This window comes from Manis javanica, chromosome 16, assembly GCF_040802235.1.
Source record: "Manis javanica isolate MJ-LG chromosome 16, MJ_LKY, whole genome shotgun sequence".
NCBI lineage: Eukaryota > Metazoa > Chordata > Mammalia > Pholidota > Manidae > Manis > Manis javanica.
Window position 1 is genome coordinate 43,196,148 of NC_133171.1, and position 24,189 is coordinate 43,220,336.

At 44.7% G+C, this 24,189-nt stretch overlaps 1 protein-coding gene across 5 annotated transcripts in view; it reads left to right on the forward strand.

Annotated features, from left to right (window-relative positions):
• The window catches only part of LOC108409032 (chloride intracellular channel protein 5), a 144,291-nt gene that overhangs the window by 7,913 nt on the left and 112,189 nt on the right, over positions 1-24,189 (forward strand). The window contains exon 1 of one of the 5 annotated variants that reach the window (XM_017679359.3): positions 10,793-10,948. The exons of the other annotated variants lie outside the window; for them this stretch is intronic. Coding sequence (XP_017534848.3) covers positions 10,907-10,948 — 42 coding nt within the window. The 5' untranslated portion in view covers positions 10,793-10,906. Of the gene's footprint in view, positions 1-10,792; positions 10,949-24,189 lie in introns of those variants that run through there. 5 annotated transcript variants of the gene reach the window in all.

The following is a 24,189-nucleotide window of genomic DNA, read 5'->3' on the forward strand; positions in this document are numbered from 1 at the left end:
TTTTGCACGATGTGGTAAGACGATTAATAAGGTCCAGGTAAGAACACCTCCATTCCAAGTCCTGCTCTGCCACATATTGGTTGAGTGACTTTTTTGAAGACCAGGTTTCTCCTTCACTAAAATGGGATCAACAATCATAAAAATCATGAAATTTCTGATATGGACGAAACCTCTTAGAAGTCATCTAGCCTGACCCCTCTTTGGTAAATTCACAAGCCAGTAATTTAGGATACATCCTCTATGGATTAAAGGGGGAGGAGTGAGATAAAATGTGAGCTGTGGCTGTTTTTACCATTCCTCTAATGACTGAAGTCCCTGTGACTATGGTAGAATCAAGAGAGCCTTGAGCAGAGGCCCCTGAGGAAGATTCACCAGTGTTCCTGTTGTGAGGCGACGATAAGCGAGGCGAGGAGGAGGAGTTAGCTGAGGGAGAATGATGCGGAGACAAGAGTGCGCACAGGATTTGGAAGAAGGCTCTAGTTTAGGAGGGATGCTGAAGCGCTTCCTTGGTAAACGCACCTCTGAAGAGACTGGTTTCCATATTTGGTGTGGCAATGCGCCATTGCTGTCTAAGACCTTGTAAATGGATTGAGTGCAGATAAACTAATTGAGCAGGAGCTTCACGGTTCCTTTTAACCCTGAAACCCTATGAATCTATCATAAAAACAGAGCTGTGAGCCAGCAAGTTGCTATTAATGAGAATCATCTGGTTTTAGAACAGTCATTTGAGGTGATGGCAAGCCAGTTAAGGCAGATGTCCATAGAAATGCTGGAAAATCAGCACAGAATGAGAGGAAGGTCAGGGCTGGTGACATGAATTTGTGGTTCTGCTTAGCGCTACAGTTGAAGGAAAAGTTCTCTGGAGATGGGAGCACGAAGAAGGAGCAGAGAGACGGGGACCGTGCTTTAGGAAGTGCACGTTTCAGAGGGAGTAGTGAGACACAAGAGGGTTCAGCAAAGCTGATGAAGAAGCAAAGAGAGGGAAGACATAAATGTACTGTCCTAGATGAGGGCTACTGCGTGAACAACAGCTCAGAGGCAAGAAATGCCAGGATGTGTCCCAGAAGAACTCAGAGTTCTGCTTAGCTGTGGCAAAGAAGTTTCCAGAGATCTTGGAAGGGGGACAGAAATGTAAGTTAGGGTCAAATCACGAGGCACATCTGCTGGCAGGCTGACCATTTTGGACACTTACTTATAATGTAGAAGACTGCATGTGCTACTGCCTGCTGGTGGGGCAATTCTGTTTTATAAGAGAGCTAAGTACTTAATTACCTGAAGATGGTGTTCCTGGCCCTGTTGCATCTGAAGAGAGATAGTTTGAAGTGGGATGTCTTTGCAGTGTGTTTTGGGTCACCCATTGGCTGTAACACGTAGAAGTTTGGGGCTGGTTCTTCTACACCCGATACCAACCTCTATGGACCTTAAGATGATGTTTCTACTTCTGTTTATTATTATTTTGTGGTAAGGGGGAAAAAACCAAGTATCAGACTGGAGAAATAACACAAAATGTAAAGGAGGTTGTAGTGAATAGAGTCCAGCTGGGAATCCATTACTTAGAATAAAGAGGAAGTGAAAACCACGTCCCAGTTACTGTCTCTTAAAAATCCAGTTTGGGAGGTTGTCATGGCAACAGATATAGGTTTCTCGATTCAGCTCAAGGCTTCTCTCCCCTCGGTGTATGCCTCTGGTTCCCAACGCTGACAGTGAGCAGGATTCCCGTAAACACAGTGGGGGTCAGTGGGTGGGGTAGGCAATCTCACTTGTCCTTTTTGGGTCCTGTGGCATTTTGAAGTCTGCTCATAAAATCTAGGATCCACGGTGTCTTTATCATTTGCCTTAGGAACCAAAGGAGCCATGTGCCTGTGGTCTTTTATCACAAATGCCTCAGATTTTTCCAGTGGGAATGAGGGGCAGGGCCTGACCACAGGACTCCAGGAGAGAGGAGCCACGTGGGAAAAGTTATGTGACCTCTCCTCATTTGGGTACTTAAGGAGCATAATACAGATCTGACCTGTCTGGCAGGATATTAAAAGGGTGAAATAAGATAAGAAGCATGCATTCCATTTATAAACTTGAGTTTTCATTGTTCAAATATAAGACGTGGTGCTGGTCAGTAGGCGCCCACTGCTGAAGCAACAGTGCTTCAACTTGTTCACATCATAACTCAGTGCAGTGTTGAGTGAACAGTCTTCCCATTCGGGGTGCTTCCTCTCTGTAGCCCTGCCACCCCCTGGGGCTGCCGCTCCTCTGCTGGGCTCTGCCTTCATCCAGCACAGGGGAAGGATCCCACGGGTGGTCTGCAGGTTCCTGCCTAGAGATGGACAAACCACGTCCAACCATTTTCCATCGTCCAGAACTCAGGTGTTAGCTAGCTGCCCTCCCAGGAAAAGAAGGAAGCAGGTTTGGCAACAAAACACCAGTCCCTACCCTAGAAATGAGTTATATTTTTGTTTTCAACCACTGTACCGCCTCATCACCCCCAAGATGGCACCCTGCCTCAGCCTCTCTCACCTCCTGTCTGCCATGTCGGATACCAATAGCTTCCTCCTCCTAGAATACTCTCTTTACTACAAACCACTCTTCTACCTGCTCGATCAACTGCTTTAGCCTGTTACTTCAGCCAGCCTGCATCCCCTTTCCCAATCTTATTTCCCATTCTCCCTTAAAATGGTTCCTTATGTGGCCTTACAGTTTTTGAAACACTGTGGAGTCTCTTATCTGATTTTATCCTCTTAGAGTCCCTGTGAGGAGAGAAGAGATTTAATCCTGCTCATAGACAAAGTGACCTGCTGGGATCTTCACTCTGTGTTCTTCTGCACAAGCTGAGGGAGAAACCTGGAAATCCTCATTCCAGACACGAGAGTTTACACCAGAACAGGGTTGCCCAGCCCTGCATGATCATAAGAACCACCTGGGACACTTCCTTAGCATGTACTTATCACTCAGAGTGCGCAGGGAAGGGGGCCCCGGGCATCTGTAATTAACCAGTGCCCAAGTGATTCAGATGCATGGCCCATTATGGGAACACTGCTCACAACCTAACAAAGGCCCACGTGAATATCCCAAACCCAGAGAAGTGAGTTGTCTAATGGCAGACATTTAAGGAACTGTGATAGGCAACCATGGAAGGAAATTGGAGGGGCAGTGGGCCTTTCAGCTTCCCTCAGGTCACCCCAGTAAGCACAGTATGTCTGTCTTCTTAAATATTAGCCCTTGATTTTAGAATCTGCCCCATGGCCTATGGAGTTATAAAACAGTCACTGGCTTGCTTTATTGTGCCCAACTATTGATCCCCATCCCCAGTGTTTAAGGTGCTTGAAGTGGAGAATGTGGGGAAAAGTTAAGGAGATGGCAGTGGATCAGAGGGTGAGAGAGACAGAGGGGAGCTAACCTGATTTTTAAAGGAGAAAATCAGCCCTCATTCTGTAGTCCTCTTTGGTCCAGTGGGCCCCTCTGCATTTTCAGAAATCAGAGAGTAAGTCTGGAAACTGAAAAGTAGTAGCTGGGACTATGTGCTGGTCCGAACATCTTGTTTCCGTTAACTCCTTGAGTTCTCTGGGTAGGTTCTGTTATTACTCACAGTTTATAAATAAGGAAACTCCAGCTCAGAGAGCCTAGTCCCCTGACTAAGGCCACAGGGCTGGGACGTGGTACAGCTGGCTGCAGATGCCATCCCTGGGCATCAGAGTCTGTTCTATTGCCTCATTTCACCCAACCCTCCCAGCTGTCTGAAGAGATCAGGCAGAGTCCATACTTGTGCTAGAGCAAGAACCATTTTTTAATGGCAAGCTATAGTAGGCTCTGCCTTTGCTTAGTTCCCCAGAGGTCACAGTGACTCATGCAAGGTCAGGTCAGGTCTCTACTCTTAGGCAAACTGAGCAATGATCAGGTGGGGGAGTTAGAGTCACCGCAAGACCTGCCGGTTCTCAAGCCTCTTTCCCACTTCTCTGTCCAATAATATTAATTCCCATCCTTTGATCAACCCCTTTGTAAGCCATGTCCCCCAGGGGTCCTTTTTAAAATATGTGTTCTCCTGCATGAGGTGCACATGGACGCTGTGACCCCAGCTGCTACACTAGCTAAGATTGCTTTATCAGGTCTGCAGAAGGGGCAGAGGATCTGAAGGAGGTGGAGAGAGAGACCAGGAGTACTGTGTGCCCCTGGGCACTGTGTGTACTGTGCTGGACCCCCATCGAGGCAGAGATTAAAGGAGCGTCTGTTGTGTAATGTGGGGATAGCCTCCAAAGGCAGATTTGTCCTCTTGCCAGTTTACCCAAGAGCTGACCATTGGCCTGAAGTGCCTCAGGATTTTAGGGTAAGCTTTGAAGCTCATCTTTGCAAGGATTAAGCCCTTGACATGAAAGAAGCCTTGTGTTCACTCCAGTCAGCCTTTACTCCACTAGTGAGGAACAGACTCATTTGCAGATATATAATAGAGTCACGCACAGACACACACACACAAGAAATTACAGACAATTTGTGAGGGCACTACAAAGATGAAAAATAAGAAATCAAAAGAAAATTAGCAATATCATTTGTGGACTCAGTGGATTTCATTGAATCCTCATGGGATTCCAGCAGTTTCTAAGGAGCCTTCTATGGGACACTGAGGCCCAGAGAACTTAGGCTATTATAATGCCACACAGCAGACTGAAGTCAGGATGTAGAATAGAACTGTTGGCTGGGTTCACTCCATGGGCCCAGCCTCACCCATGTGAGGGCCTTTCTGAATCACTGTGAGGCATGGGACATGGCCAAAGGCCGCAGACTCTGGGAGGCAATGTAAAACATACAATGTTTTGCGCATTGACGATGCTCTAGACATTGTGGTAGCCCCTTCTATTTAATTCAGCATCCCTACTGTGATAACACCATGCAGAAGCATATTGCGATTGTTTTACAGATGGGAAATCTGGGGCTTGGAAAGGTTAAGTCTTTACTCAGGGTCCCATGGAAAGTGGTAGAGCTGTGATTCAAACCTAGGAATGACCGACTCTTAACGTACATTGATCATTTAAAAGAACAAAATTAAAGTCATACTTGCTTGAAATACACTTTTCTATGTGGCAGCTGCTATGGAGGTCTACCAGATGTCAGGCCCCGGGATCTGGCAGGGAAAAGTGTGTACCAGGCAACATGGTTGGGCCCTGGGAGAACTTGCAGCCTGGGAGCAGAGGGAGGGGAGCACATGGACATGCATGAGAACCATGACCCAGAGGCGAGTATAATGCTGTGGGAGCTCCAGACAAGGGACCTGGTATTGGGGGGCACTAAGCAGAGTTTTGCAGTACAATTAGGGACGGTTTGGCATTCAGTTCAGGAGCAGGACCTGAGGGGACAGTCCCTGCCAAGCTGCGGCAGAGAAGAGGGAGGGTGTCATTTACCTCTCCCCTCAACAGACCTGCTGCCAGGACAGGCTGTGGGAGGAGCAGGTGAAGGAGAGACCCTATATTCTCCACCCCTATCAGGATCCCAGGAGCTCCTCTTGACCAGGAAAGTCAGGGTGCCACTAGAGAACAGCCATGGATGGAGTGTCCCTTCTGGTGACCTTAAAAGGCAGTTTGAAGCTTATCTAAGCGTAATGCTCTTCAAAAAACATTTTTCTACCTGTGTGCCAAGAATTACGCTATCAAGGGTGAGGCACCTTTCATTCCGGAGTGGGAGATAAACAGCCCTCAGTGGAAATGCCCATCTGGTGAACACTTTGGAGTGAAGGGGTACCTCCCCATATGTAAACAGACATCAGTCAAGGGGGGAGAAAGGAGAGGTTATCAGATGTGCCCCAGCGAGGAGGCATTTGTGATGTGGGGGAAGGATGGTCTATAAGGAACTGGAAAAGAGACCAGGGGTGGAAGGTAAATGGCAGCCATGCCACGGCTCTGCTGCCTGAGCTGGGTGCTGAATTCCATCAGCTGGGCTTAAGCAAGTAGGACAGGAGCCAACTGAGAGTGGTTACTTTGAAGTCACAGATCAGATGGGTCCCCCCTCTTGGCTGACTGTTTCCCACAAGGGACCTGTGTGGCTGTCATTTTATTATTGCTGTGTATATATACCATATATATTATACACAATATAGATATAAGGTACATATAAACTAGATATATAATATCTGACATACACTGTATGCTCAAATAGTGATATTGCTGTATAAATTCATACATATCTTGGCATTTATTCCATATTTACCAAATATTTGTTGACTAACAGAGCAATACAATGGGGTTCAGGAAACTTGATGTTTGCTTCTGCTTCCTGCCATTCTATTATTTTGGACTGGCGGTTTTTGCATTTCTTCATCTCTAACAGAAGACAAAATTCTGTCTGAGGTCCCTTTCAGTTCTAAAAATGGATTCTTTGATTGTACTCTGTACTGAGCACCGTGTGAGGCCCTAACGAGGGATGCTACCCTCCCGCAGTTTACCATGTACTGGGGGAAGAGTCTTCGAGCTCCTGTAGCCCAGGTTGAGGCCTGCAAAATTTTTCCAGAAAGGGTCACTTAGTAAATATTTTCAGCTTTGTGGTGCATAGTCTCTGTCACAGCTACCCAACTCTGCCATTGTAGCATGAAAGCCAGTGCGGGCGATCCATAAACACGTGATTTCTCTCTCTTAACCCTGCACTGGAGTAGTTCTGTCAAATGATACCCTTGATGTTTACTGCTTGGCCTGGCTCTCTCCAAGCCACATGCTGCTAACCCCTGCTGCTTCTCTGGGCACGTACTGACAGCGGTGTGCTAGGACACGGCCCCCTGGCATGGGGAGGTACAACGGTCGGTCCAGGGATGTCACCAGGCGGAAATATAATGATGACCTAATTTACCAACCGATTTTGTACACTATGTGAGATAGGTAAGAAGTTTAAACAGGCAAGTCGATCTGTGAGGCCTCAGCCAACTGTTCCAAAAGGTAGATATCTGGAGAAAGGAGAATGTTGTCTTATAAGGCAAACATGTGTAATGGTAAACCCATGGGGTGGTGTATGCCCTTGATTCCACTGTGTCCTTCACAAAGATGCTTGACCTTGATGGGCAGTTTTTCAAGTATGAAATAGATGTAGTAACATTCCTAGGCCTGCTGGATCCTGGCCTCAATTCAAATTGTGTTAATTCTTGGAATCCACTTACATTATCTGGCTGTTGTTGACTTATTTTAGTTATCTTTCACTTTAGCCAGTTTCAGTGTGTGTGTGTGTGTGTGTGTGTGTGTGTGTGTGTGTGCGCGCCCAGTTTCCTCATAGTCAAGGTTTTCTTTTTCAGTAGTCTCAGATACCATGTTCTGGCAGAAATGGGTTCTTTCCAATGCCTCAAGTAATAATAAAGGTCAGTTTTACTCATTATTCAGATTTTATATTTTGGAGAGGATTTTTCAAAACTGATCTCAATATTGGCATGTAGAGTGGAGATTTGTCCTCCATGCTGCCCAGCACCATTTGAGCACATTGCTTAAGGCTGTGCTTCTTCAAGGCAGAAACCAGGTATCGACTTTGTAGACCGGTTCCTTCTCCACTTCATTTAGCTAGAGTGTGTTCTGTGGTGTGCAAGAACGAATCATTTCAGTATTTCCTTAGAAAATCATTGTGCAATGCTCTCTTCTTTGAAGTCTTACAGATCCTAAGACATTAATTATAACATCTAGTTTGAGTGCTTAGGGAATATTTATTTATTTTCCAATTCCAGGAAATTATTTGGGATGGTTTATAAAGATGGATAAAAACGTAGATCATGATCATATGTAGGACTTGTTTAGAACATAGAGTCTTCAGACTCACTGGGTCATCCTTGGTGGGAGAAATCATGCTGAGTCCTTTCTCCACCCTCCTCACCCCCTTTAGTGTCACCAAAGTAAGGTCTTTTCACTGAGGCAAACAAGTTACAATAATTTTCAAGAGCTCCCTTTAAGAGCAAAGAATAGTAGTAATATGAACTAACATTTATTAAGTGCTTGCTCTGTGCTTTCTAACTGCTTTACCTGCATCAGTCATTTAATTCCCAGGATAACCCTGCATAGTAAACACTTATTTTAGTATCTCCATTGTATAAATGAGGAGACTGAGGCACCAGTGATTAAGTGGCTTATTATGCAAGGTCACATAATGCATATGTATTTCTAACCTACTACATCTCTGAAAGACTGACCAAAGAACCCAATGGTGTATGGAGTGAAGGGATGACAGTCTTCCCTGACTATCCTTGGGCCTTTTTAATACCTTTCCTATCCCCTTCCTGAGTACGGTAGTAGGCTTGACCATATGCCAACAGTACCTCTTCACTATGCATATCCCTAGTTCATACCAAAAACTTAAAGATTAACATAGAGTGGTGCCCTGTAATTATCTGCTGAGTGAGGGAGTGGGCAGATGATGCCAAGAGGAGGCATAATTGTGACCGACTGTTAAGGGGGCTCAGCGGTGCCCGCAGGGAGGTGTGTATGGTGTACTCCCCATGGTACCCATGACGGCTGCCCTCTTCGACTTGCCCAGATTCATCTGCTTCTTCCACCTCTTACCAGACATGGTGTTGGATAATAAAGGCCCCTTTTAATGCTAGTCAAGCCACTCACTGAGTAACACACGTACAAGTCAGTCATTAAGTTTGCCCTCAGCCTACTGAATTCCCATCGTTCAGCCTTTACTGTGGGTCCCGCCTGGCTGAGGACATCTACTGACCATGAGTCCTGCTTTTAGTCAACCACATGGAGGAGGAATTAGACTCATTTGTGTCAGTCCCAAGGATGAGAGCTGAGGGCTGATTTTAGATTTTAAATGGGGAGGCTGATTTTAGTTTACAGAGTGAAGAACTTTCTTGCAATCAGAGTTGTCAAACAGACCAGTGGTGGGTACCTTGAGAGATGGCAAACTCCCCATGAAGGATGTATTTAAACAGGTTGCATGAGTTGCACAGGGCTTGGTGTAGAAAGAATCAATGTATTTGGACCCAGAGCATAGTATTCAACACATAGTAGGCATTCATCAAATAGTAGCAGTTGTTAGCAAATCTGTTCCCATGGCAATGGCCTATTATTTTAAACTTTTTCTTGGTTTACAGCTTTGTTATAAACTGGAAAGAATGTAAGTGGTCAGTATATCTACTATGCTAAGGGTTTGTCAAGGTTAGAAATGTTCTCTAATGATGTCATGCTTTTGAAAGGCTGCAATTACCCAGAGGAGCGAGGAAGTGGCATCTCTCCCATGTCTGGGGGTTGCTGTTAACTCATACAAGAGCTGAGGCCCTCAGACATTATATCCAGTTTAAATTACAACAAAACTAGGCTGTAAGACATTTGAAAGCCTTCGCATTGATCTTTATTTCCACATCTCCTACAAGACTTTGCATAGCGCTAAACAACTGGCAGGTACTCAATGAATTTTTCAGAGATGGCTTAAATGATCGTTCAAAAAAACTTGCCTATCCTGGTGACCAGATCTATAAACTATTAAATAATCTGATGGTTCTCTTTTGTCTAAAATGCATTCTTTAACATAGATATATGGACTTAAAAGTTGGCAATAGCTGTGTAAAAATTAGGATCTCAGAAATTTTCCTTTGACAAAGAATTAGGTGTTTTCTGCTCATATGTCTTCATAAATTCTCTCCCAATTCTGAAGATTTGGAAATCAGTTCCTGCCCAGTGAACTTCAGAACTGGCTGCAGTTCCCCAGTTTTCTAATTGCCAGTATCTGTTTCCTATAAGAATCGCTAGACCAGAGCTTTTCTTCTGATTGGTTGTGATTAATACGGAGCCTCTCATCTAGGAGCTCAAAACGCATTGCAGGTCTCCTTCCCAGGAGCCAAGGATTTACATGGTGTGTGTGTTTGTGTGTGTGTGTGTGTGTGTGTGTGTGTGTGTGTATGCATGCACAGATGCATATACAGACCATGTATTCTCAATGGGAGCAGTATCTCCCTAAAGAGGATAAAATTAGTTCTTGTGGAGAGAAAAATCTTACTCTTTTCATATATAAAGCACACATACACGTACAACAAATAAATGTAGAGTATATCTGTGGTATTAAATGTTCATGGGAGGCAATGAAGTAGTCTAAAAAGGTTCCTTGGGTGAGACAGTAATGAAAATAGTTGATAAAAACTGATACAGACTTATGCAGACATACTGATGCACATGGATTTGTGCATCCACCTACGCACCACACACACATGTATCTCTATGAGGCATGAACACATAGTCTAGTAGGTTTGCCCCCAAAATTGAATTGATGGCAGGGACATGTCCTTTCTAAAACTATCTGCAACTAAGAATCTCCCTATGAAGGATTAGCTTTCACTTCCATGTCCCCTATTAAAGACATGATTTTGCATGAACTGCCATTCTCATTTTAATGCAGAGACCCTTCAATTAACATCACACATGGTCTTCAAACACAGATAACCCATATTTTCTGTCATTTTCTGGAAAGGCTGTCTGTTAGAAATGAGTGGAGTCAGCAGTTCACTTCAGCAGACATCTGAGGGGGGCACCTCGTCAGTGGCAGTGTTGTAGGGTAACACATGGGGTGTGCAAGGGTGGAGCACAAGGCCTCAGGGTTAGGGACCCCACGGCAGAGTTAGAGTTAAGGATGAGGACTTGTAGGATTTGCTCTTGGCACTTCTTATTTAAAGCTTGTGGCTTTTGTTGCTTCGGTTTATCTCGGTATTTCATCTTATGTCAACAAAGATTCACTGAGTGGTTTCAGTGTCCCATGTTGTGGCCATGCTGGGCTCAGAAATGACAAAAATGAATCAGGGTGCCTGCCCTCAATCAGGCTGCAGGGGAAAATACCACTTCCACACATGCTCGGCAGTGCAAGACAGAGAGGAGCAGGAGCCAGGGGCTAGGCCAGGAGCAGACAGCAAGGATTCTAGGGGAGAGCTGCCATTTCCAAGCACAGGAGGTGGAGGAAGCCTTCCGAGATGCCCAGCACTTGGGGAAGAGCTTTGAAAGGAGCAGGACAGGTAATGTGAATGGGCCACACTTCATCTCTTTGCATCTAGACTCTGCTCAGGCCTCACCTGCACTGTCATTTAATCCTCGCCATCTGAAGTGGGTCATCTTAGAATTCCTCCTAAGGATGGGGAAACTGACATTTAGCGGGTTGGTCACCAATGCTCAGTATTTCAGAGCTAATAGGAATACTCTGGTGAGGCAGAAAGCAGTGGGGAGTGGAGGAGACACTCCAGGCAAAGGGGGCAGTGCAGAATATGACAGAATGTGAAAGTGTGGGACCTGGGAACGGGGTGGGGATATCCAGTGAAAACCCATTTCGGCTATGCCCAGGGAAAGAGTAAGAATTGCACCTTGAAAGGTTGGTTGATCAGATAATAATCAAATGATCGAACGTTTGACGTGTGCTGTGGTGCTTGGGCAAGTTCTGGAGGCCCCGTGTCATACATGCTATTAATTCATTCATGCTGGATGTTGGGGAAATCTGGAGGGTCCCAGATGGGGTGGCCTGGGTGGTGGTGAACAGCTAATGACCAACCAGTGCACATATTTCAATACTTGAACAAATGGCACAGCCCGACATCTGCTGTGTTTGAGAACAAATCATGACGGTTCTTCAATATAAGGTACAGGAGTTTGGAGTTTGTTCTGTAGGCATTGAGGGACTATTTTCATAATTTTAGGCCTGAAGTTATTATTATTAGTTATTTTTATTATGATCATAGCTTGTTGACATGAAACTAAAAAGTAATTTTTTAAAAAATCTGAAATATTTACAGCTACTATCTCTATCTTTGAGCTACAGAGATCTAAAAGCTATTGAACCTGATTCTCCCTGATGTGTGCAAGTAGCTGCTATTCATAGGTGGCATTAGAAGCCCTCTCTTTAAGGGGCCAGAGATTAACATCCCCCTTTTTTGATAGGATAACCACTACCATTCTTTTTTATTTTAGATTTTTAAAAACTATTTCCACAGTGATTACTTTATATTAGCCTCACAACATCCTTCTGAGCTGAGTAAAACTCATACGATCATACCCATTTTGCACATACGGAAACCAATATTCCTACACTCAGCTGAAAATAAGAGATTAGCCCAACTTTACAGGGTAGGTCAGCAAAACCAGAGCCAGGTGGCCCCTGCACAGGCTCATGGGGACCTCATGACAGGGTGGCAGGGGCCAGGTGAGGGTCCAGAGCACCACATGGGACGTCTTCCCAGCTACTACACCAGGCACAGTCCTCCGCAGAGGGACAAGATGTCTGGAGAAGCTTCCTATTCTTTCTCTCATGGCTACTGCAGCCATCCTATAGAAGGGATAAAGGTAAATTTCCTTCAAACCTAGGCCTATCTCTAGGAAATGATTTCCAGAAGCAGCTGTATATTGGTTTTTCATTACTGTTGAACAGTGCACCACAAATTTGGTGGTTTAAAACTAATACACTGCTTATCTCAGAGTTTCCGTGGGTCAGGAGTCTGACAGTGGCTTAGCTGGGTCCTCTTCTCAGCTCACCTGGAGTTCTGAGTCCTCTTCCAAGCGCCTGTTGTTGGCAGAAGTAGGACTGAGGTCCTCAGCTCCAGGGCCTGCACAGCCCCTACCACATGGCCCCCTACATAGGCAGCTCACATGAGAGCAGCCCTTCTTTAAGGCCAGCAGGAGATGCTTTCTTTTATGAATTTTCTCTTGATTAACTCAGGCCCACTTATCTAGTCTCCTTTTGATTAACATAAAATCAACTGATTTGGGGCCATGACTACATCTGCAAAATTCCTTCACCTTTGCTATATTCTGTTGGCTAAAACAAGTCATAGATCCCACCCACACCCAACGGGGAGATTATGTAAGAGCATAAAGGCCAAGACAGGACCTATCAGGGGAGCGTCACTTTTGGGTCTGTCACAGCTTAGATTGAGCTAACTTTCCTCTACACATAATAACATTAGCCAAGCACTTCATGTACACTGCCTTCACATGTCATCATGATTGCATGAAGAAGGAACTGATACGGGCCCATTTCATCAGAAAGGAAACTGAGGTTTAGATCTCCAGCTCCTTTCCCAAGGTCACACAGCTAGTAGTGGCAGAACCTGGTTTTGAATTCTGGTTTATCTGACATCAAACCAATCAGCCAAAAATCTGTGGGTCACTTCAGGTGGCTGACAGTCTTAAGCACTCAAAGGACACCACTGTCCTGGAAACTAAAGTTTCACTTTGACCTTCCTGAATGCTCACCAACTTTATTTATATTTCTTCCCAAGCTTAGATTAAGAGTGTGACTGTGACCCTTGGACTTGTCATCAATATATTTTCTAGGGAAGAAAGACACGCTTATTATGTAATAGAGTTTTCACGTATATTCTCTTATAACCATTGTACAGCGTGAATGTTAGTGTCCAAATTTCTGCTGTGAGGAAACTCACCTGTAGGTTCGAGGAGGTTGGGTGACACTACACGTCTTTTAGTTGCTGGGAGTCAGATATTAAACCCACCATCTTGCTGTCACACTTTATTCCATCAGACACTTGTTGCCTAACTCAAATCATTTTCTAAAACAAAAAGACAACACAAATAAACATCAAGATGGAGGTTTCTTTTTGTTTGCTTCAGGCAGTTATATTTTTAGCTGCCTCCTTACCTCACTAACCATTATTGGAATGGAAACTGGTGACTTAAACATGAATGGAAACCACTTTAAAAAACAATAGCACAACACTGGTGCCTCCTGCAGTGAAACACAGTGAAATTTTCAAAGGAGTGCAGAGAATCTACCTTGTTTTAATTGATCTTAATAATATCTTTCATTTGTAAAACAGACTGTAACCTATAAAGCATATTTGCATAATTATATGGTCAGATTGTCCTAACAACTCGGTTCATATATTTATAGGTGAGGGACAGGTTTAGGAGGGCTCTGTGATTCTGCAGGTGCATACAAGGAAGAGCTGGGTCTACTGCAGGCATTTACTGCAGGCTCTCCATCTGTGCTCCCTTCTCAAGAGCAAAGATGGATCTATGGGTGGAGATGTCATGGAAGAAAGCTTGCAGATGTGAGATGAATCCCATCATGGACCTACAGAAACACCCAAGAGTCGACCACAGAGTTCAGCCAGCAACCTCCCATCCGTGAAACTCTCTAGCCCACTGCTGGTATTCTTGCTATCATCTCCCATCCTAGGGGGCAATGTGACTTGCCCTGCACTCTGCCTCTTGGAGGACTTTAGTACTTTTAATGAGATGCCTAGATTGCTTAATAATGTTTATATATTTTCAAATCCTTCATTTATAAAACAGAGTCAGGGCAGAGAATCCTTGTAGAGAGCAAGATGGGCCTTTCCTATTTTCCCATTCAGATTTAACTATACACCATGGTTTACATGTTTATTGATATTGGGAATGCACTTTCTTGTTGTTGTAAAGGCAGTACCTAAGATCCTGGACAAAAATTATGTTAGGCACAAAAAAGTAGTGACTCTAGAAAACTACTCGCATTGATCTGCATCTGAATCTGGGGGTTTTCTTTAATGCTTTTCCCAAAATTTCAAAGCATCCTTACTTTTGCCACAATGATTATTTTTTTTATAGAGGTAGAATCAGGAATTAGGATATTTATAGAATAATACAGCTTCAATTGGATGCTGGGGACTACTTGTAGTAGTTGGAAGGGGGCCTCCGAGGTCTTAGTGTTAACAACCAGAAAGGGGGACACAGTTTATATAAAATGACACTGGGGACAGGGAGAGTATTCATAGTTAGAGTCAATCATGTTGTGTGTTCCCTCCCCACTCCAACATTTTGACAAGAGTGAAACAAGGTTGAAATGTGTGTCAAGTGTGACACAGAAGGGCAACCAAGCCCCACACAACAGCACCTCAAATGCAGAGCAGTTGTACCCATACGGGCAGGAGATTCATGAGAGGGAGAGAGTCTTGGTCCTTAGAACTGACCACCTCTACTCACAACCAGGGCCCCATGAACCCAGACTGAGAACTCCCATGATTTGTAGTCAGTAAGCTGGAGACATCTCCCAGGAGAGTCAGTGGTATGGTTCTAGTCCAAGGCTGAGGGCCTGAGAATAAGGGGAGCTGATAGAGTAAGTTCCAGTTGGAAAGCTTGCAGGCTCAGGATTAATGAAGAGTTGATGCTTCAGCCCAAGTCCAGCAGTAGTAAAAGGTTAATGTCCCAGCTCAAGTCATTCAGGCAGGCGGAGTTCCCTCTTGGTTCTGTTCAGGTCTTCATTTGATTGGGTGAGGCCCACCCACATTAGGGAGTGCAATCTGCTTTACTCGGTCTACTAGTTCAGGTGTTAATCTAATCCCGAAACACCCCTACAGACACACTCAGCATAATGTTTGACCATATGCCTAGGCACCCCATGGCCCAGTCAAATTGACAGAAAAAATTAACCACCCCAAGGGGCCTCAGGAGTCATCTGGTGCAGCCCTTTCTCCAAAGCATGAATCCTGTGGCCATTGGCTGCTAAAAAAACCCAGGAGGTTTGTACCATTCCTACATATTATCCTGTTTGAAGCAAGGCTCTTCTAAATTGCTGTCACAGACTTAAGTATAGATTAACATCAGAAAGAGTGTGAGCTCAAGGTATATATAACATTTTTAAGCAAAGACTGTCACTGACCTCTCAAGTTCTTCCCTGTAGACACTGTGGTGCTCACCCTGCTAGCAGTGGTGCCCCTGGGAGAGCAGAGCCATTCCAGGATAACACAAACATGGTCACCTCCCAGATTCTGACCTCTGGCAGGCTCAGTGCCACTGCACCACTAGCAGGGGTGGGCGATGGCTTGGGAAGACTTTGGATTTCAGAGTTGATGCTAGGATGAATTAAGACTTTTGGCACTGTTGGGGTGGAAATGAAAATATTTTGCATGTGAGGAAGACATGAACTTTGGGGCAGAATGCTATGGCTTAAGAGGCCCTAAAATTCATATGTTGATGCACTAGCCTCCAAGGTGACTGTATTTGGAGATGGGCCTGTTAGGAGGTAATTGAGGTTAAATGATGTCATACATTTGAGGCCCAAATCCAGCAGGATTTGTGGCCTTATTAGAAGAGAAAGGAGACTCCACTCCCTCTCCACCATGTGAGGATTCAGTGAGAATGTGGCTGCCTACAAGCCAGGAGGAGAGTCCTCACCAGGAACTAAATCAGCTGGCATCTTGATCTTGCAAGCCCCGGCCTCCAGAACTTTGAGAAACAAATTTCTGTTGTTTAAGCCACCCAGTCTGTGGCATTTTGTATGGCAGCCTGAGCAGACTAAGACACCTTTTAAGATCTTTGTGTTATTACTACTCCCCAAAGAACATCCTTTCAGGCCAATTTTTACTATCAGTCAATACATCGACTAACATTTTCTCAATCTGCTCTGTGTGTGAGCTGGAGCACATGTTCCTTTCTCCAATGAGACTACAGTTTAGCAGAAGAGATACAGGTTGTACACACAGGCATCTAACGTCGGGGTAGCTAAAGATATTGCTGAATGTTGAGTTTGGAAGGAGGAGCAATGACTTCTGGCAGGGGAGTTATCAGGAAAGGTTTTGTAGAGTGAGAAGTGATGATAATAAATGGAAGCAGATTTTGCAGAGCTTAATGGGGTCAAACGCTTGGATTAAGTCCACAGTGCCACTCATGTTGCTATTCTCAGTGTCTTACACTGGCTGCCAGTGAATGGGTATCAGTTCTCCAGTTTCATGGGCAACACAGGAGTCACACTGACTTTCAAGCAACACACAACTCTCACTGATACGTTTGAGTAGTTCATGGAAAATGACTCAGGTTTATGCTATTCCAGAACTGTGCACAAGACATATGGCCCCAGGTCGTCCGTCCTTGCACAAGCCTCATTATGTTGGGCAAAGTCACAACCACTGCCTCTTTGTAATTTAAGCAATTACATGATGCCATGAGTGCTTGAGCTTCTGGCTGCCATACTTGTGGCTCTTTAATCTCAGCTCTGAAAATTAGAAAAGACCTCGTAGCTTCATCAAGCCTAGTAGTGTTCAAATGTTTCCTGATGGCAGGGATTTTTTTTTTCAGAGTAAATCATATATGGAACCTCACTAGAGAGAAAAAGATAAAAGAGGGGCTGCTCTGGCTCAGCATCCCCCCAAGCCCTGAGGTACCTCTAAAGAACAGCAGAGCTCAAAGGACCCTGGTCCTCAGACTCCAATTGCTGCCTACACTGCTCTCTGTTCTAGGCAACAAAGTCCTTGCACCCAAATTGATGCTCGGCAGGATTTTTGCTTGTCTAAGGTCACACAGCTACTCGTGGGCCAAGATGGGGCTGGAACCTGGGTTTTCTGACTCCCAGCCAGTGTTCCTCACCCTTCAGGTGGCCTTGTCCAATGACACAAAGAATTCTGACAACTCTGCATTCCTGTTACACAGAGAACCCAGTGCACAGGGAGGACAATGATGGCATGTCAGTCAGGAGCTCAGTGAGAACTGTCAGCACCTCCAGCTGGGCCCTTGGAAGGGAGATGAGTAAAGGGGTTATTTGCAGAAGTAAGAGCAGGGTTTGGAGGCATCCTCAGGAGATAGTAGAGAAATATTTCTGAGAGCAACTGGCAAAGCCCTTTCACCACATGAACCTTTCCCTGACCCCAGAGAGTCACTGGAGGAGTGACCCTACTGGCCTCAGTAGAGGGAGGCAGCCAACCAAGAGAAGGCCAGTAGTGAGGGAGGTGGGGCAGTATTACCTTTACCTCCCCTCCTTCTGGCCTCCTATCTTCTGGTCAGCCCCATCCTTGGCCTCTTGACACTGTCCCCACCATCGGTCTCCAGGGTCCAGGCCGAGCACAGAGTGGGTTGGAGGGATGGAGATTGCCCCCCACAGCTTGTTAGGAAGTTACACCACCTGGTCAAACACATTTGAAGTGTGTTTGCTTTTTATATAAAAGTACCTCTGGGGTGAAATTAACAAGGGGTTTAGAAATGCATATTTCCTGCTCTGCTATACTAAAACCGTACAGCGACTTTTAGATTCTCTCCTTCAGGTTAATATGTGAGGTTAAATCCTTACGTTCCTGATCTGGATAGAGTGCATTGCTGTAGGATCTGCCCCCTGTTTATTCTCTGGACCCACCTCTCACCATTCCTCCCTCACTGCCCCAGTGACAATCACATTGAACAAAGAGCCTGGGGCTCCCACAGGGGCCAGGCTCTCTCCAGACTCTGCTCACTCTTCTGTCTGCACCATGGAGACCCCTTCTCTTCTGCATTGTCTGGACTTCGCTCTCGGAAGCCTTTTCAGCAACCCCTCCACACACACTGTTGGGTGCCCTCCCTCAGTGCGTGCACGGCTGGGTCCCTGCCCCCACCCCAGGGCCTTCCCTCATTGTGCTGAAGATTCTGTCCATCCTGGAGGCAGTCGTGGGGTCAAGGATGGTAAGTGTTGACCTTATTGCCTTGGTATTAAGACAGTGCCTGACTCCGAGCTGCTCAACTAATGTTTGTGGAGGGAAAGAAGGATTTCTTGCATCCAGTCTATCTTTGAAAACAAAGCATCATGGAAAACTCAATGAATTTTTAACAAATTATTTTGATCAATGGCTTTAAACAAAGGCACTCATCTCATAATTTATTGTTTTCCTCTGAAGTCCACTCTTAGAACTCCCTTTTGTGAGTAATAAACTCTAGTGATGCCATGACTCACGGGAGGAGGCAACCTGGTAACTGTCCAGTAGTGAACTTCTGCATGGAATTTCACCATGTGTGGGGTGTATGCTTTACGTTACCAGTTTGGACCTCAAAGCACAGCTATGGGAATGGGGGCAGTTAGTCTAAATGTCATTATCCCTATTATGCTGGCAGAGGAGAACTTAAGTTCCGAATCACGTGTGTCATTCCCAAGTCACGCAGGCAGGCCCAGGTCCGGGTAGAGCAAGACCTGCCTTTCTGACCTTCTGTCCTTTCTACTGGAGCATCAAGTCTAAGGACAGCACAGGCCACATGGAAGAGCACAGCCATGTCCAGCTGAAGACGGCAGCGTCACCGACCAGGTGGACTGGGAAGTACTTCAGAAGTAATTCTGCTCAATGCTCTCACCTGGAACACAAAGAAATGATACGTTCATGATTCTTCTAATGTTTGCTTTTTGATGCCAAATACCTTTTCCAATTTGGGGTGCAGGTGCAATTCAATTTGTGTACCGGCTCTCCCTTTACTGTCCCTCTAGGTGCTTTCCCACACTCTCTTAGAATCTCTTCTCAAAGGATCCATGTTCTGTTAGTCTCTGTGAGTTGTTCAATCAAAAGGCAGCTTTTGAGAGCCCCATATGGGCTAGGAATTGTTCAACGTGCTAGAGTACAGCAGTGAACAAAGTAGACACGGTCCCTGCCTTCACTAGGCTTCTGTTCTAGTGGGTAAGACAGACGGGGCATAAAGAAATAAGGAAAGCAAATTTCAGATGATGAAAGTTGCATTAAGGAAATAAGTAAGGAGCTAATTGAGATGAAGTGGTAATAAAAAGATGTATCTGAGAAAGGCACTCACTATGTCCTGGTCCCTAAAGCAGAGGTTAGCCCTTTTCAGGTGCTAAGGAAATACTTGGTGAATGAATGCATGTGTGCCTAAGTAAAACGAATGAGTGAATAGTTATTTGCATTCCCTTTTTTAGCCAGACATGCCCATGATCTGTTGCATCTTTGCACCAGCCAGTTCATATTTAACTTTTCCATGTGGCTCTTCCCCATGCTTCAGATACCTACAGCTCCCTGCGGTACAGGAGCTGCAGAAGCCTGACCTGAGCTCTGCAGAATGCCGCATTCACTTTTCCAGCGAGCAGTGAGGAAACCTCTCCATGACAATCTGTGGTGTTTAAGAACTCCTTTTCCTGTCTTGACTTCACTTACCCAATTGAACCCCCACTCAGGAGAATAGGAGCATTACACTTTCAATGGCACTTTGGTGGCTCTGTGCAGGCCTACACACACCCTTTCCTAGAAGGTATGGATTTCACAGCTTCCCAGTAAGAATACTAACAAAGCCCAACCCAGCCATCCCCCCACACTCCTCCCTTCTCTGCACTGGCATGAACATTAGAGTTGATAGGATGAGATTGTGAAAAATGTCCGTTGGTAGAGGTCTGAGGATTTAACAGTTTTTTGAAAACTATGGACTCTCACTGAGAATATTCCCCAAGGATTCTCAGCTCTTGTTTTATTGGTATTTATCTCCTCCACTTCCCAGAACATGCAAGCTTTGCCCTGTGCAGCCCATAAAGTTAGGGAACCAGCCTCACTCGGTCACCTCATGCTTGCATCATTTCTCATCTTTTACCAAGGCTTATTCCATGTCTGGATTTATTGTTATTTTCATTTCTCACAACCTCTAATTGCATGTCATTCAGACTGACTTCTAGACAATAGATAAAAGTGTCAGTCAGTACTAAAAGTTAATCATTGGCTTCTTAAGTGTCCTTAGTAAAATCACTCATCTGTGCAGCCATGCAAACTGAGACAGAATTAACCCAGGTCTTTATCTCTATGTGTGCAATCTCTCGTGAGTTGCAGAGCTTATATATATAATGTCATAGACTCATCCGCTGAAAGAACTGGGAAAGCCTTAGACTTGAACTAGGAAACGGAGTGCCAGGGAAGGGAAGGGTAGGAAGGGCGTACCCAAGCCAAGCAAACTGATAGAGAGGGACGGGGACAAGAGTGAGAGCCCCAGAGTGGTCTTTCATTGGTCGTGTTCTTACATTGTTCCAATTTGCTGGTTTTATGGACACTGCACATATGTACCTATATGTTTTTCAGTGTGTTTCATTCACATTTAATCAGTAGCATTTACTCTTAACATTAGGTATCCTTTTACATGTGGCACTGGGTTCTGAGGCCTTTCCTTACATGGCGTTTTATGAGAAGTGTGTGGGTTACACTGAGGAATATAAGGAAACAATGTCATCAATTTTTTTTTATAGCAAATGCAGTAGAAAACTTTTTATGCTGATTTCTTTTATGGATAGTTGGTAAAAACTGAGGCCAGGACATTAAAATGTAATTTAGTGAGGGTGATGTTCACAGGTATTAATCTTATGCAGTAGGAGTATTTAACCACTGGCAGCCCAACATGGTTCCAGACCAGGCAGAAGGCCCAAAGGTAGATGGGGTGCACGTAGCCCTAGCAGGCCTGCCCAAAAAGTCACTTTAAAGAGTGGGGCTCTTGATTCAAAGCTGCTTTAAGGTTTTGAGTTACTGGGGAATTTATTCAAGTAGTTGGCTTTTTAAGATACTAAATAATACTTCAGTGAACTGGGAAATGATACAACTTCCCTAGAGGATCTCTCTTCTATTCAAGCGGTTAGTTTGGGCTGGAAAAGGGGAGGATATGTCCCCTCCCCAACTCTTCACTTGGGTCTCCAGTCAGTACATATAATACTTCACAGTTGTCCTGGGTCCTCCCAGCTCTGTGAGGTGTGAAGGGAATGTTCTTACCCTAACTTTATGAATAAGGAAACCAAGGCTTAGAGGAGGTTAAATGACTTATCTAAGGTCATATTCCAGTGAAGGATGGAGCCAGGAATAGAATTTGGGTGGTCTAACCAGGGTCAGGTTTCACCCCACTCTGCTGTGTGTTTTCTTCAGACCCTGGCTGTTGACTCTTTTTGGAAGCCTGACCCACAGCCCTTTCATAGTTGTTCTGTATCTCTGGCACTTAGTACAGAGGTTCTCAGAGTGTTACTTCTAGACCAGAAGCATCACCTGGGAGCTTCTTAGAAACACAAGTTCTTGGGCTTTGCCCCAGACCTACTGTATTTGAACAAGCCTTCCAGATGGTTTTAGAACCATTTGTTCTAGACGTTCTTAATAAATATTGTTGAATGAATTCTTCCTAGATATCCTACTGACTTTAATTAACATGTTAAAAATATTTCAGAACTCCCATTTATAATTTTATGTGGACACTTCCAGTGACTGCTCAGGATCCACCCCTTACTAACCAATCCCGGGTTGGAGGAAGGGGTGTTTTACCACAGAGTGACGAGGAGACACAACACCGAGGTCTTATACATGGAAAGTGCATGGAGAAAGGAAGGCACCATGGGGACAGGCAGCACGCATGGGCAGATAAGACCACACATAAGATCATGACATAAGTAGTGATTATTACGCCTCTATTTTGTGCTGCAACTGTCTCTAAATGCTTTCTATGAACTGTCTCATTTAATCCTCACCACAACTTGGAGGAACATACCACATTGTACTCTCACTTCACAGATGAGGAAACCAGGGTCAGGAAACTTGCCCAGTATCACAAAGCTACAAAGTGGCAAAGCCCAGTACGATACCCAAGCAGGGGCTTACTGGCTGCTGTATGTCGCCTTCTCATGCTCTGCATCTTTGCAGGGAGATGGGCGCCATAGCAAGCCGCAGGGAAAGACAGCGTGTGTTGGACCTAGAACAGTACCCAGCACATTGTTGATGCCTAATTATTTCTCCAGTAAATGGATGAAATGAACTCTCCATGAAGTAATTGCAACAGGGGTGGGCAGAAAAGGCTTACTGGGGAGGGCGGGATCTGAGTCGATATTTGAAAACACAGAGGTGGGGAAAACGCCATCCAGACGAAAGAAAGGTACAGACAAGAGTACATATAACATGGCAAATGGAGCTCTGAGAGCGGTCGTGGAAGCCATTTGTCTGGAGGCGACATGGGGAGGCAAAGGAGGTGGTTCCGAAAGGGGAATACCGATAAAACTGGGAAGAGTGAGTGGGAGCCCTGGAGCAGCCCATGGAGGCTGGATTTTATCCTGTTATCAGTGAAAGGGGTTCTGAGTGTGGGCTCCAAAGGGCCAAAGGAACCATTTACAGTGCTCCAGCAGATCTGCCCAATTATTTTTAATTTTACAAATGACAACAGAAAGTTGGCTGGGCTACAGTTCTGGGGGAGTTTTCTGGGATGGCAAAAAAAAAAGATCTTTCCAAAAATGCCACAAAGCCATTTTGATTCATTATGATTTGCATGTAGTCATAATTATAATATGACTGTCACTAAGCTTTCAATGGCATTTGATAAAATGAGGTTTACAGGTCATCATAAGAAGCCTGAAGTGTTGTCATAGGAAAAAGGGACTTGAAATCTAAAGAAATACAGGGCCAAAAGTGAAAAATGGAGAGGTTGTTATGATTCCTGTTATTTGAAGATAGAATGAAGCAATTACCCAGTCAACTTATTTAAGTTAAATGTCTATCACAAGTACTTATAAGTCATTATGTAGCTTAAATATGGTGTCTTTGCAAAAAGACAAAACCCTAAAAGGAAGTAATTTCCTCTTTTGATACGTGGGGAGATCCGTTTGAACTACACTGCCCATTCATCAGGGAAAAGGCAAATACGGCAATACAGTATGCACCTTGCATCACACAGCACACAGATAAAATCCGCCTTTAGAGAGACTCCACAATGCTCCTTTGTTATTGTTGTTGTTCTCCTGGCTAACTACCTTTTACCAGTCTTAGTTATTTTAGAAAGAACTGAAGATCTGAGTCATTACAATGTCCATCACCCATTTCAACAGTCTGGAATGATTATTGATACTGAGAGTCACCAGATTTGATCCAAGGAAAGACAAAATTGTAGTGGTTTTAAATAAAAGAGGATTATATTATTCCCATTGATTTGTGACTTGCCTTTTTCTCCTACCATGACACTCCCTCCAGAAAAATACATACGAATCCAATTCATTCCTTTTTACTTGCTGTATAATACTCCCCACACAGATATTGCACTGTAATCAGCCATTTCGCTATTGGTGGACATGCCATTTACAGTCTTCTGCTTCTGAAGGTCAAATATTAGTGATTATAAAAGTATAACTTACCTGCAGAGGTTAATTCGTTTTGTGTATATTGGCATGTTGGTTGGCAAAGTAATCTTTTTTCTCTCATTATACAGAGACAAAGAATGTTTCTTTTAGAAAAGAATTATCTGCAACAGATTAGCTTCCTTGTTTGTCTGCACCTTTCTTTGCAAGCTTTCTATGCACTGGGGACGGCAGGCAGGTAGCCTGCCAAGCCCCTGCCTGCACAGCAGTGGGCACTGGGAGCTCTGAGTGTGGCACCTTCAGAAAGTTCCGTTCACTAACCCTGACATGTCACATTTCCATGACTTAACCTCTCAGGTGAGGGTCAGCATCTGACTAGTCCCTCAGGCAGAGGGGCAGGTGACTTCAGGGGACAGAGAGTAGGGCCCGCACAGAATGGATATGTTTGATGATTCTTGGCTCTGGGGGTTT